This window comes from Dermacentor variabilis, chromosome 2 (genome assembly GCF_050947875.1).
Source record: "Dermacentor variabilis isolate Ectoservices chromosome 2, ASM5094787v1, whole genome shotgun sequence".
Lineage (NCBI taxonomy): Eukaryota > Metazoa > Arthropoda > Arachnida > Ixodida > Ixodidae > Dermacentor > Dermacentor variabilis.
The window spans coordinates 55,559,506-55,573,422 of record NC_134569.1 but is presented as its reverse complement, the minus strand read 5'-3'; the positions used below and the strand labels follow the sequence as shown (position 1 = coordinate 55,573,422).

General features: G+C 43.8%; 2 protein-coding genes across 3 annotated transcripts in view; one reads left to right on the top strand and one right to left on the bottom strand.

Annotated features, from left to right (window-relative positions):
- Positions 1–13,917, bottom strand: part of LOC142571905 (uncharacterized) — a 53,973-nt gene that overhangs the window by 10,066 nt on the left and 29,990 nt on the right. The window contains exon 7 of one of the 2 annotated variants that reach the window (XM_075680600.1): positions 1,329–1,460. The exons of the other annotated variant lie outside the window; for it this stretch is intronic. Within the exon in view, the coding sequence (XP_075536715.1) occupies positions 1,445–1,460 (16 nt within the window). The 3' untranslated portion in view covers positions 1,329–1,444. Of the gene's footprint in view, positions 1–1,328; positions 1,461–13,917 lie in introns of those variants that run through there. 2 annotated transcript variants of the gene reach the window in all.
- LOC142571914 (uncharacterized protein C3orf38 homolog) overlaps positions 1–13,917 on the top strand; it is a 32,539-nt gene that overhangs the window by 8,982 nt on the left and 9,640 nt on the right. The window contains exon 3 of the mRNA XM_075680624.1: positions 2,073–2,246. Within this exon, the coding sequence (XP_075536739.1) occupies positions 2,073–2,246 (174 nt within the window). The remainder of the gene's footprint in view (positions 1–2,072; positions 2,247–13,917) is intronic.

Sequence of the window (13,917 nt, the reverse complement as noted above, 5' to 3'; positions counted from 1 at the left end):
CCTCGACAGTTACCTACAGACCGTGGCCGCTCGTTCTTGTCTCGAGTTGTGGTTGAAGCCATACTTACTCATCCATACATCCTCGTCTTGTGGCTGAAGCCATACTTCGCTCGCAGTTTGTTGCCTGCCATGCGCCAAAACAACGCTTCGCCACCCGGGGGTCCTGTTACGGAAGGATGAGAGAAGAGGGAGGAAGAAGAAGATCGGAGACGCTGGCTGCTGTGTGTTGTTGGTGGTCAGCCATCTTAGCTATTCTGACTCATCCGGTATATATATTGTAAGTATAGTTTTTGTATACTCACAACATCCCCGTAACAATATCTTCGAATCTTGGCAGGGTGCGACAAGATATGCCTCAAGAACAAGAAATAAGGGGCCCTTGCAGAAACATGTTTTGCATTGTGCTTGTGGCTGTCCATATATACTCACACAACTTCTCATGCACAGACACAACAAAGGTGAGACAAAAGCAGACATTCAAGATAATTCAAAGGGCCTCAATTAAATATATCCATTCACAATTGGTTGTGACACAACAAAAAGCCAAATCGAAATTGTAGCTAAGCTACGTAGGGTAGATTTATTTTACAAGTCCCAGTTACATATTTCATTGCTGCCTATGAATCCAAGAAAAATTATGTGCCATTGACATTAAGCAGATTATCTACGAAATATTTGCGTTTTTCTCCATTTCACTTCTGATGGATTAGGCTCACTTTGAAAAGACACTCAAGCATATGTTCTCTGCTGCCTCAAGTACTTTGCACGCATCACAGTCTGATGAGTCTGCACGTCGGATTCGATCCAAATATTGTCATGGTAATGCAACATCTAGTGTGCCCCCTCACATGATATGTGGAAAAGCATACTAACGCTGCTGGTACTTGTAAAATCACAGGAATATAGGATGCATTTACCAGTGTGGTAGCATAGTTGAGCCGCAAGTGCAGGCAATTCATGGATGAAAAGCTCCAGAGAAGGTGGCCGACCTTAACCAAAAACCATTTTGTTATTTTTGGTGTCACTATAGAGTGGTAAAAAATAGTAATGTCTTGGTTGAGTTCCGGTTTGAGCAAAAATAGAAGAACTTTTCCAGTTTTTGGCGTTCAGTTCAGTTTCGATTCAATACACTGGTTTTAAGCTGCTTGTGTGCCGCTTCTAAAGGTAAATCACCATTAATAAGGTATTATTGTACCACACAAATGGTGTGTGCTCTAGAAAAACTTATAAATAAAGATGTGTGCTAATCCTCCATTCTGGTGTTATATCCACAGAATTTTTCTTCTTTTCAAGTTCACAGGTTGGCAGGTATGCTTTAATGAATTTTGTTAAAACAGGTTACAGTCGTGCTACTAGAACTTAACCAAGAGATTACCGCGTGGTTGTCACATCTTGAGACATGGGAATGTAGTTTTTCCTTCACTGGAGGAGCATACCATGCCTTTTAGGACCCGGTAGAACTGAAAGGTAAGCAAGTTAGGCTTAGTTCTTTCTCGAAACAACATGAAAAGATTGAATGGGAAGAAGGAAAAGACAAGCCAGTACCATCAGCTGAATTTTTATGAGAGAAAGGAGGCTACGTATAGGGTGGACACCTAACTTAGTGGCGATAAACATGCAAAGTATCAACAAAAACGGACAAGCCGCCACAGTGTCAAGCTATCATACATCTAGAAACAATATTTCCTTCTTTGACTAAATACCTGGTTGGCTTACACAAAGATCTGCTTCATTGTTGATATGATACTCCTCAATGATTTCCCTCATGCTTTGGTTGTGACTCCTGAGCTATATGACAGTTCGTCAAAGAAAGGAATAGATCCACACTCTTGGCTATGCTTAGTCAAAGTTCTTTAATAGCTTGTGCAGCCAAGTGTGACCTCGAATTATTTTTTGCTGCATTGTTGCTTTCATTAGATGCATAGTCAGACTGTGTGATGTGTTAACGTTTGCCTCCATTATTTAATGAAAATTCACTTTATAGTCAACACTGCTAGGATTCAATAGCTAGTAAAAAAATACCCCATTGCATTGTGGGGGCACCACTCCAAAGGGAACACTGGTAAATGCAGGCACTCAAGTCTGGCCAGTTTCCATCAAACAGCACCGAAAAGGATGGCAAGACATCGGAGGCCAGCTTCCAGGAGAAGCTGGGCACGGAGTTCACCAACTGGTTCTTTGCACAGCTGAATTCAGAAGGGGAGAAGTTGGGCCATCAGCACTTTTTTCCCAACTGCCACCTCAGAGTAAGCATCCTGCACTTCTTACTCCATGTTAATATTTATGTCTCAAGAACCTGTTTGTGGCTTCTAAGGAGGTCATTACAGCAAGGTGGTTTTGAGGATTTGTGGAAATTTGCAAAAATTCGCAATAAATTGGGTCTTATATGAAAAGTGACTAAGCTAGGCTGACTTAAGCAGCAAGTAATAAAAGAATAATAATAACGTGTTCTTGAAATTCCGATGCTCTTAATGGCATACGACGTCTCAATGGCTCAGCTTCACATATCATGGCATGTCTTTTTCCCACATTGTCACCCTTTGGGCACTCTAGGTCTCTCAGACTATTCGTATAACACTTGCTTTTTCTGGCAGGCACGTGCATATGGAGCAACGAGACATAGAACATCATATTCTGGAGCCTAAGCCTTGCTGTGCCAGATTTTGTACCCAAATAAAAAACGCATTTTGCAGTAATTATACTTTTGTTGATGCCTGAAAAAAAAATAGGTGTTGGTTGTTTTTGACATAGGACAGTAGGACAGGCATCTGTTATAGTCTCATCTCAGAATTTTTGTGGTACAACTGGATGATCCCTCTATCACGCATATAAAGTTTGTACATATCCTTGAAAACCTTGTGGGGATTAAGGATGAATTCACTGGCGCCATTGCGCGGGCGCATTCACCTGTTCTGTCATCCCTACACCTCACCTTCTCCACGCTTCAAACCGGTTGTCAACGGTGGCGCTCCACTCTTGATGGTTTGTGATGAGGGCGGTGCTACGACGTCACATCAGCTGCTGGTAGCTACTCTCAGGGCGGTAGCGTGCCTCTTCTTCCTTGGGACTGCGCTGAGTACGTACACGCTTCCTCCCTTCCGCCGGCACTTTTGTGACTAGGACTTGAGCTTGTGCATGGTGCCTTTGCCCGTTTGGGGAGGTTGTACCTTGTGTTGATCCTTTCTGGACACTAAGCCGAAGAAAGGGTGCCGAGTGCTCACACAAAATCGTACCATGCTGAGCCGCACTTATCGCACGCCCAAGCCGAAGGAGATTGCCCGAGCTCTCGCGAGTTGGCCCATTGGTTATCGCGAGAGCAAGTAGCATAGTCACCGGGACTTTTCCTAGTGGCTTGTCCCAGCTTGAGCCTGTGCTCTTGCAGTGATGTGCTACAGGAGCCCCTGACTGTATTTTTCACGCTTGGTGCGGGACCCCTTGGGTTCCCCGCTGCATTGGGACTGGGCGTTTGTGCAGTGTCAGGTGCCGCCTAAGGCAGTAAACGGTTTCCATCAACTCGGGGCAATACTGTGTTCTTGCGCGCATCGCTCGGTAGCCCCGTGTGGCCTGAGCTCGCGCGCAGTGGCACTAGAGACGACGACTGACGTGGCCCTGTGGCTTGCTATGCTTGAACCCACAATGGTCGGTACTTCTGTGAGACCCAAAGACCCTACAAGCTTGAATACTCTTGATGTTAGTAAACAAGATCTGCAATGCTTTTGAAATCTCAAATACACTTGTACTCCTTGAATTCATTGAAAACTCATGCGCATGTAGTTCAGGTCGGGAAAACCAGCGTACATCAAGGCATGATGTAAAATTAAGAAGGCCAGCATGAGGAGAAGATGTAATGTGCTATTGGCACTGGTGCAGAAAGGCCAACATTCCCAATTGGTCACTCAGTCAAAAACATGTGGCCATATCCACCATCACCACTGGCACTGTAGTTCTCACAGATAGCTTCTTTTCTTTTTTTTTTTTTTTCATAGGCTGATAGTAAAAGCATGGCTGTTGGTCAAGGTAACACAAGCAGGTGTGGCAGGCTTGTGTGACTGGCAGGTTTGTAAGAGTGTCTCCAGCATGCACAGATTACAAACATTAAAGGGGTCCTGAAACACTTCTTTAACATAGTAAGAAAATGTTCCTGGTCTGTAGAAGAGGCACCTGTGAACACGTGAGCCAAATGTTATTGCACTGCATGCAGCAAGGAATTTAGTCTTGTATCAAAAACAGTGAGAAATTGCTTGTTCTCGCCTCTGCAATGTCGTCATGCAGCATCATCACAAGGAACGATGCCCACCATCTGCTGTTGGCTGATTTGATAATCCCAAGAACATTCTCAGCGGTATTCCTATTGCTAATCTTGAGTTGAATAAGTGAAATATATATGTTTCTGCAATCTCTAAAAGACAGAAAAATTATTTCATCTTTGCACTGTCGGTCTACATATGGCAGTCGCACGTAGCTTCTTGTACTGCACGTGGTCTTCGATATAGCAGTGGCATGCTGTGTAACATAGTCTACTGCAGCTGCCATGCGGTGTCGCGACAAGCCCTCTCGGCACCGAGACACTCGGCTTTTGGGTGGGGCTTTGTCTTCTTGTGCTTCTCCCCTGTGTAGCTTCCAGCATGCTAATGGAGACGAAAGGAGAGAGAATGCTGCTGATTGGTCTGATAACTATGTATAACTCCTCTTATACTTGAAGGATTCGAAAAAGGTTTGCTGCAGATGGGTTTGTGAGGCAACATACCTTAATAGTGAGGTCATTCTAAATTAGTTCGAGAAGTGTAGAACCTGTAAGAACAAAACTAGACGTGCTGTCTGACAGCTAAAGTTTGTGATTGAATAGCAGCTTGATAATGGACCAACGTTGCCCTTCTCTACAAGAATAAGGAAAAATAAAAGAGAAACCAAGGGAGGTCAACAAATTAGACGCATCAGAGTTGTAACAACTGCAACCATTGTCTTGAACTCATGCTTTTAATGGTGAAAGCCATTGATGAGATCATGAATGAGATCGGCACTGAGAATGTTTGCTGGTTTGCTTGTCATCAAAATGTCACTGAGTTGAGCAGAAAAAATTCTTTTTATCCAAACAAAACTCATGACCGAAAAATGAAACTCATGACCTTCCATTTGTGACCTAGGTACACTGCTCCTGGACTGTAATAGTTCCATCGAAGTGACAGATATAGCAGAATTATGTTGACAGCTTGAGGCACTCATGTCAAGGCAACAGTGCTGTCAACCTCCGAGGCCAGTTTTCACCTGACATGGATAAAAAATTTCCCTAGATTCGTACAAAATGTGGTTGTTAATCAGTTTGTCAATACGATTTCTGCAAAGATTTTGTTTGTATCATGAGAATAGACAAGTTTGATAGCCTAATTTAATTCCTGCTCTAACCAAATTTGTCGCTTCCAACAATTGCTTGCACTGAGCATCCAAATTTTATGAAAATGCTTTCTGGGAGTTTTGTCTTGTGACTCAGCATTTATACTTGCACTAATTGTAACTATTAGATGTAGCGAGGAGGATGGAATATTGAAGTAAAACCACTGCAGGTGTAAACTTGGACTGATGTTTTTTTTATGTTTCCAAGAAGCATATAACTTGGGCTTTGTCTTGTCAATTCTCTCAAGTTGATGTGCATGGCCTCCTGTGGCTTCAGGTAGGGCAACGTGTCGGTGAGCTGCCTTGAACCACATCTCAGTTATTTCCAGGCTGTCTTCCTGTGCTTTTACTTAAATGACAGCTGTATATTTTGCCTATAGACTTTCTCTTTCTTGAAGTGTATCACTATGCTGCTCCTTCTCACATTTCTTTGCTCATGTATAGCTTGTTGCATTTCAGAGCGTAGCGCGAATGTGTTTTTCAGCAAAACATTTAAGGCACTAGACATATACAGGCAGTAAATACTATACTACAGGCAGAAAATATTCACAAGCTGAATGCATGGGTTTATACTTTAGCTTAGATGTCTGCTATGACGGTGTCCCTTTATCAGTGTATGTTTAAAGGGGCCCTGAACCACCTCTTGGGCTTGTTGAAATAACATAGTTCGCGGGTAGCATACGCTGCTGTGAACATCTCAGCCAAGCTTTGCTGTCGTATGCAGTGCGTGGAGCTCGTAAGTGGATCGTGAAATCACTTTTCTCTCAAACACTCTGTTTTCAACAAAAGGCCTTGTCCTCACTCTCTTCTAGATGCACTAGTTCGTCATCAGACGCACTATTTCGTCATTCCCTTAGACGGCTGCTATTGGCTGATAGTTGACACCAAGCTGTGGTTGGCTACATGGCGTAGATACTGTGGCTGCCACGGGGTGCAGCCACGAGTCCACTGGCTAAGCACACTGCGGCTCACTGAGGACAATCACGTTTGGCTTATGCTTAGCGCGTTGTAGGCACCAAAGGCAGAAGTCATGGCGTCTATGTTAACATCCAAGATGAAATTTGAACTGCGCACCACGATAAAATTTAGAAGGCAGCACATTTTGGGCACGTTCCACAGCGCCGTAGCCTTCGCAGCGCAAGGCCTTGTTTGATTGCCAATAACTCCGCTTCTGCTGAATGAATTGAAGTACTTTTTGCGGCAAAGTATTTTTGAAATAGCCTATTTTCACTTCAAATGCCTTTCTCTACGTCAATAAAAAGTGGTTCAGGGCCCCTTTAATGGTCATACATTGTGCTTTGCGTTTACTTGTAACTTATTAAAAATAATAAGTTTTGCCACGATATTCTGTTCGGACACAATATGGTGATGTAACCAGATGTGCCACCACCCTGTGCGTAGAATCGTAGTATCAAGGCACTTTAGCATTTATCTTTGGTTCTGTCTGAATCGCTCTGGAGCTAGAATGGAAGAGTACACTTTGCAAACTGTCATCTTGGTGGACATTATGCTGGAAACATATCAGGTGCTTGTGTAAGCATGTCTATCAGAACAAACCTAGGCTTCCTTCATCTATTGCCATTACATCTCATTCAATTTTGAAAGTGAGGAGACTTGTCTTGTAGATTCTTTCTTTCTTTTTTTCCTGCTGTTTTTTGCCTTTTTTATATAATGGATATGCACACATTTATTTCATGAAGCGGCTACAAAGTGACCCACTTTATCACCTCTGCCTTTTCACTGCAGTGAATGGCATTCCGCTGAATCCAACTTCGGGCTCTAGTACTCAGCATCTTGTCACTAGATTTTAGCAGTGAGACTAAGAATTGGTGACATTTCAGTGACTTTGAAGTTAAGAAAAATTTTTTTTGGAAATGCATTTAGAGAATGTGATTTAGTATTAAAAAGGTATAAGTAGATGGCCGAAATTGACTTACAGCACTTCAACTGTGTAACCATGATGAAGTAATGGGGTTCTCCCCTTACAGAAGCCATACACTCTGGCCAATCCTACTGAAGGAAACTGGCTTCACATTGTTCTCACAAGGTGCATGTCCTTGTATTTTTTTTTAAATCCTTTATGAATCCCATTAGAATGGCAGGTGCTGCACTTTACCAGATATGTTAGATCGACGGACATCCACAAGTGTAGCAGTAAATTTAATTACCTGAACTTATTACAATAAATTTTATGGTGGTATTTAGAATGCAGCTAGTAAATAATAAGATTCAGCAACTGTAGAAAAGCATGCATATCGGAGCAGCTGGGCTCGTTCATGCAAATCTGAATGCACTCCTTTTCTCACGCCTTTCAGACAAATCAATACTGCACTGAGCTTTCAGGTAGATCCAGTGACGGCAACATAGAATGTGACTTGAGTCAAATTCTATCATGTAATTGTCACATAATTGACCAAGTACATGTTGCAAAATTTAGTACTCCTTTTAATGGGTGCCAAAATTGGAAAATTTACAGGCATAATGCAGAGCAGCCGAGTTTTTGTGCTAGGAAAGTTAGGTAACCCTGTTCTATTGAACCATGCTGGATTTGTAAGTGGAATTTCAGCCATCGTCTGTTGTTGTTCATGCAGCTGAGGAATGAATACTGAATTTGATAGCAAGTTGTAAGGGGCTAGTTAACTTAAAAACTAAATCTTCTTGCGGTCCTGACAACCTTCCGAACATTTTTTTGAAACGTTATGCTGAAACTATTGCAAGGTTCCTTCTTATTATATTTCATGCTTCGTTGCTTGCTGGAAAATTACCGGATGACTGGAGGGTAGCCAGAGTTGTACCCGTATTCAAGAAGGGTGACTGTTCATTGTTAGAAAATTACCGGCCAATATCATTGACATCCTCATGTTGCAAACTAATTGAACATATTATTGGCAATCAGATTAACGAATTTCTAGATAAACATTCAATACTGTCTAATTTTCAACACGGATTTAGAAAAGGCTATTCAACAGTTACACAACTTGTCACCGTAATTCATTCACTCGCCTCATGCCTCGATAATAATGGTCAAATTGACGCCGTATTTCTTGATTTTAGCAAAGCCTTTGATACAGTTCCACATGACAAATTAATACTAAAACTTAGACATTTTGAGCTCCCTGAAATATTAATCGCATGGATAACAAACTACCTAACAAATCGCCGCCAGTTCGTGGAAATTAATCAGCAACAGTCTGGCTGTCTTCCGGTCACCTCGGGAGTTCCTCAAGGAAGTGTCCTAGGGCCGCTGCTCTTTTTACTCTATATAAATGATATTACTACTTCAATCCATCCCAGCGTGCAAATTAGGTTGTTTGCTGACGACTGTGTGCTTTTTAGGGAAATCACTTCAACCAATGATCAAACTGATTTAAATGCTTCTCTAGCTGGCATTACTGATTGGTGCAAAACATGGGGAATGCGGCTTAACGCTGAAAAGACGGTCTTTCTTCGCTTCACTCGTCAGAAAGCTCCACTAACCTTTAGTTACACGTTAGGTTCGTTGGCCTTGCAGGAAGTAACAAAATATAAGTATTTGGGCGTCACAATTACTAACAATTTATCGTGGAATTTACACATTGATAATATCTGTTCTTCAGCCTTGCGTAAATTATACTTTTTGCGACATAAACTTAGAAATTCCCCACCTAATGTAAAACTGCTTGCTTATTATTCATTAATTAGACCTAAACTTGAATATGCATGTGTTGTTTGGGACCCGTTTACTAAACAAAATATTAAATGTCTCGAAAGGGTACAGAAAAAAGCCGTACGATTCATATATTCTAAATTCTCTCGCTATGATTCCCCCTCACGAATAATGCATGATAATGGCATCGAAGTCCTTCAGCAGAGAAGGCAACACTTAAGAATTCGATTTCTTACCATGCTTATTAATGGAGACTTATCAATTAATCCTGCATCGTATCTGTTCAGTACAACGTCTAGGCTTACTCGACACCATCATCCGAATTCACTAACACCTTATTTTGCACGGACGGATGTATTCAAGTATTCTTTTTTTCCCCGAACTATAACAGACTGGAATAACTCGTTGTTGCCTGTTTCAATTGTTTGACTCATTGTATTACTGTTGTGTCTTACCACCTTACTTGATTGAATAATGCATTGTAATATTGTTGTGTTTAACCACCCTGCTTGGACCTGTTTTAGGTCTGCAGTATGAAAAAAAAAAAATGGAAAATTTACAGGCATAATGCAGAGCAGCCGAGTTTTTGTGCTAGGAAAGTTAGGTAACCCTGTTCTATTGAACCATGCTGGATTTGTAAGTGGAATTTCAGCCATCGTCTGTTGTTGTTCATGCAGCTGAGGAATGAATACTGAATTTGATAGCAAGTTGTAAGGGGCTTTTACTTTACGAATGTATTGGTGGAGGAGCGTGAACTAACGGCGATGCTTGGCGGTGATTTTTGAATTGGCTCTGAAGACACGCAAGTGCTTGTCACAGTTGAAAGTGAAAACGGCCTCCAGTGCAATCGCAGATCTCGCGATTGCACTGCCTCTGTAGTTGATTTTATTGATGGCTGTAGCAGCAGCGAGTCAGAGGATGCCACCTTTTCATCCGACTTTAATTCTGAGAGCGACAACGATGGAAATATCCCAGAACTTGAGGGTGTCCTTCTAGTTCATGCTCCCCCACCAATTGAAACTATTCAGCGCCAGCCAGCTAACGTGGAGACATACCGAAACTGCAAGAAAAGTTATGACAGCAAAATGCAACAGAAAACAAAAGTTTCCTGCAAGACTTGCTAAAGTCCTTTGTTTCACATTGAGCAACTGCTTCGCTGCATGGAATGCTCAACTGTCGTGCCTCCATGTAAATTTCTGTAGCACAACTAGTTCTTAAAAGAAAATTTTGATTTCTTTGCAGATAGTGGCTATGAGATAGCAAGACATTTGTATATTTCAGAAAGGCTTTAGCATTTTTAGCATGTCGGGACGGGAACGTGGTGACGCTCTGCAAGTTCTTAGGCCCTCTGGATGGCCTTGAGTTGAAGTTTGAGGTCTGGGCTTTTGAGGGCTTCTTCCCATTCGGGCTCACTGGAGAGAGTGCCCTTTGGTAACACGGTACATTGCCATAGCATGTGCGAGAGTGAGCAATAAAGTTCTGGGCAGTCTGGGCAGTTAGCCGGAATGTCTGATTTGTATTGATTTAGTAGACGTCGTGACAGATACGAGTCCGTTTGTAGCATTCGAAACGTGGCCACCTGCGCGCATTCGAGTTTGGCGTGCGGGAGCGGATATTTGGTTCTGCCTTTTCGATAGTGTAAGGTGATTTCTTGGTAAGTGAGTAGCGAGTCATTAAACTGAATCTCCAGCCTCTCGGAGGCTGTGGGACCGTCGCGGCCGGCAAGTTTTCGCGCACGGTCGTGGGCCGTTTCATTCAGCTTTTTGCGGGTGAATGTCTTTCCCCATGTGAATGGGGAACCAGGAGAGGCACTGTTTGCTCTCTTTTGAGCTCGCTAGTACTATATGCGCTACTTCTTTAGATACGTTGCTGCATTCGTAGGCCCGAATTGTGGCACGCAAGTCTGTGAAGACATGGGTAAATGTAGGGTGTCAGGATTGGGGGCTCAATCCCATCGCTCGTAATCAGTTGTCAAGATTGGAGTCCGGCATGAATTAGAAGGTAACTGGCCCATGCCGTCGTCCAACTTATCCGCGCTGAGGACGTTGATGAAGGGAAGGACTGCTTCTCATCGAGAAAGAGGAATATGAGTTTATTTACAGTATTTACATGCAGTTCATCAGTCTAGCATGACTGCGAGAGAAAAGTATGTCAGTCTAACATGACTGCGACAGAAAGTGTACTGAGCATCCGCACAACAGCGGTTTATAAACACTCGGTCCTCCCCCGATTCCAAGGTGACGGAAATATTCGTCCAGTCATCGTAAACACGCCGCCTCTCCGCGGGACGACTTACACACACACACACAGGTTCATGGTCCGGAACTGGCGTCACACGGACTTCGTAGAACTCGGTGCTTACTGCAAGAACGGTGCGTGGGAAGGTGTCCCCGTTGACGTTCCCGTGGCGCTTCCCCGCTCGCGGCAGACCAGGGCGGCGGTGGTGAGTGCAGGCACAAAGCCTGCTTCGTCGAACTCGGCTCCAACGACGGAGAGTGGAGGACGCGCGTATTGTTCTCGACACACAGTCGACTTAGTCACGCCGTGGCTAGAGGTTTGCGGCGACGCTCCAGGAAAAGATGACGCCCGCGGTCGCAACTGGTTGGCAAAACTTGCACGTCAGCAGGCCGTTCTTAACAGGGGTCTGCCTTGGTGATGGCTACAGTTATTTGTTCTGCTTTAGCACTGGTGGTCGTTTTAACCGATGCGGATGATCGTAACGTTCCGTTGCTGTCCACAAATCCTATCACGAAAGTAGATGTGTTGCCGTACTGGGCTGCGTCCACAGATGCGGTGGCTTCACTCTCCACGTCAGTGTGGTCGAGAATCACGCGGGCGCAGGCCCGGCACCTACCCACGTTGTGTTGTGGGTGGACGTTTCTGGGAAACGGTGAGACTTTGTAGTTGTCTCTAATTTCGCTCGGTAAGGTAACCGCCTGCTCGAGATAGGGAGAAGGGGAGACATTGCCTTCGTTTAGGATTAATCTACCGGATTTGGACGAGGATAGGCAGAGTACTTGCGCCATAGTCTGAGCCTCAATCACCTTGTCTATGTTGTTGTGCATGCCTAGCTGATCAATCTTTGCTTTACTTGCTCTTTGTGGAATGCCCAAGACCTGTCTGATGCTCTTGCGCATGAGTGTGTTTAGTTTCGTCTTTTCTATTTTCGTCCAGTTGTGGGCATAGGCGACGTAATTAATGTGGCTCATAGGGAACGCGTGGTGTACACGCAGAAGGTTATCTTTGCAGAGACCCTTCCTGCGCCCCAAGACTCTGTGGATGAGTCTGATCATGTTTTCGGTTTTGGCGGTTAAGTGTTTGATCGTGTGTCCGTGGCATCCGGTGGCTTCAATTAGGAGCCCAAGAATGTGTATGTGCTTGACTCACGGAATCTGTTGTCCATCTCTTGTGTGTAGTGCGATCGGAAGTTCGTCTAGAGGAGTTAGGTAGTGAACTCCTTGGCAAGACTTGCGAAATAGTAAGAGTTCCGATTTTTTGGAGGATAGTTTCATTCCTGTGTCTAGTAGGTACTCTTCCGTGGCATCTAGGGCAGATTGTAATGCCTGCTCCATGTCTGCCAGGGAGCCTCCTGGGCTCCAGATGGTAATGCCATATGCGTATAGAGCACAGTTTACGTTTGGGATGTCTCGTAGTTTGTCTGCAAGTCCCTTCATCACTATATTAAATAGTAATGGAGAGATGACTGAACCTTGCGGTTTTCTGACAGAGCCCAGCGTGTAGGGGTCTGACTTAAGTTGTGAGACTCACAGTCGGGCTTCTCTGTCTTTTAGGAAGGAGCGTACGTACTCCTGAAATCTCTGGTCGAGGCCAAGGCCTGTCACAGACTCCAGTACGAAGCAGTGTGAGACGGTGTCGAATGCTTTTGTGAGATCAAGGGCGAGGATGCTTCGAATGCCTCTTGTTTTGACGTCGAAGATCTGTCTCTTTAGGAGTAGCATAGCATCTTGGGTGGATAGGTGGGGTCGAAACCCTGCCATGTTGTGTGGGAGGAGTTCGTGCTCCTCAATGTAGCGTGACACTCTGTTTTGAATGACGTGCTCGGCTAAGTAGTACAAAACCTAGTACAAATGATGGTCATTTTTCCCACGGTAGGGAAATAGTTTGTGACGTGCTCAAGACAAATGGGCGACACTGTTGGCCTCCCTGTATATTCAATGCTTTCATGTAGGAATTAATTTCTCTAGAGTGATTGGCATGAATGAAATAGCCAACATTCTTGAATGAGCCAGTGAAGGCATTAGAGCCATTTATATTTAGCTCCCCAAAGCTTACATGTATTTTCTTAATTTTGTTTTCTGTGTATAATTGCACATTGTTACAGCATATCTGAATACTGTATATTTTTACTCAGTGCAGGATGTTTACATAACAGATGCACCAAATAAGGAAGCATTTGTGCCTGCTACAGGATTGCAGTTCATGACAAATTGCTGTGGCCAATTCCCACTGGCTTCGTAATGAACCATCAGCCAAGGCTGTGCATCTGTTCGACCGACATCTCGCAATCTAAGATCCAAAACTGAATAAAACAAGGCTACTTAGGTCATGTAAGAAGGAAAGAAAAGGCATGGCTGACAAAAAACGCTAAGTATTGGTGAACGTTTTCTGCTTGCATAGGATACCATATTTGAACGATTCTACGGCGCTCCCGTTTGTAACGCACAGTTATTTTACCACCCAAATATATAAAAAGAATAACTTTGTGTTTAAGATAACGTACGGCTTACTGACAAGAAGCGAGGTTCAAAGCATCAGGCATTCCCTTACTTTTTTGCCATTCAGGTAGCCCCTGGCTGCACGTGCTCGTGAGCACGGGCTCCCTCCAGGAAGGAGGCGCTTCTTCTTCTTCGATCCGAGAC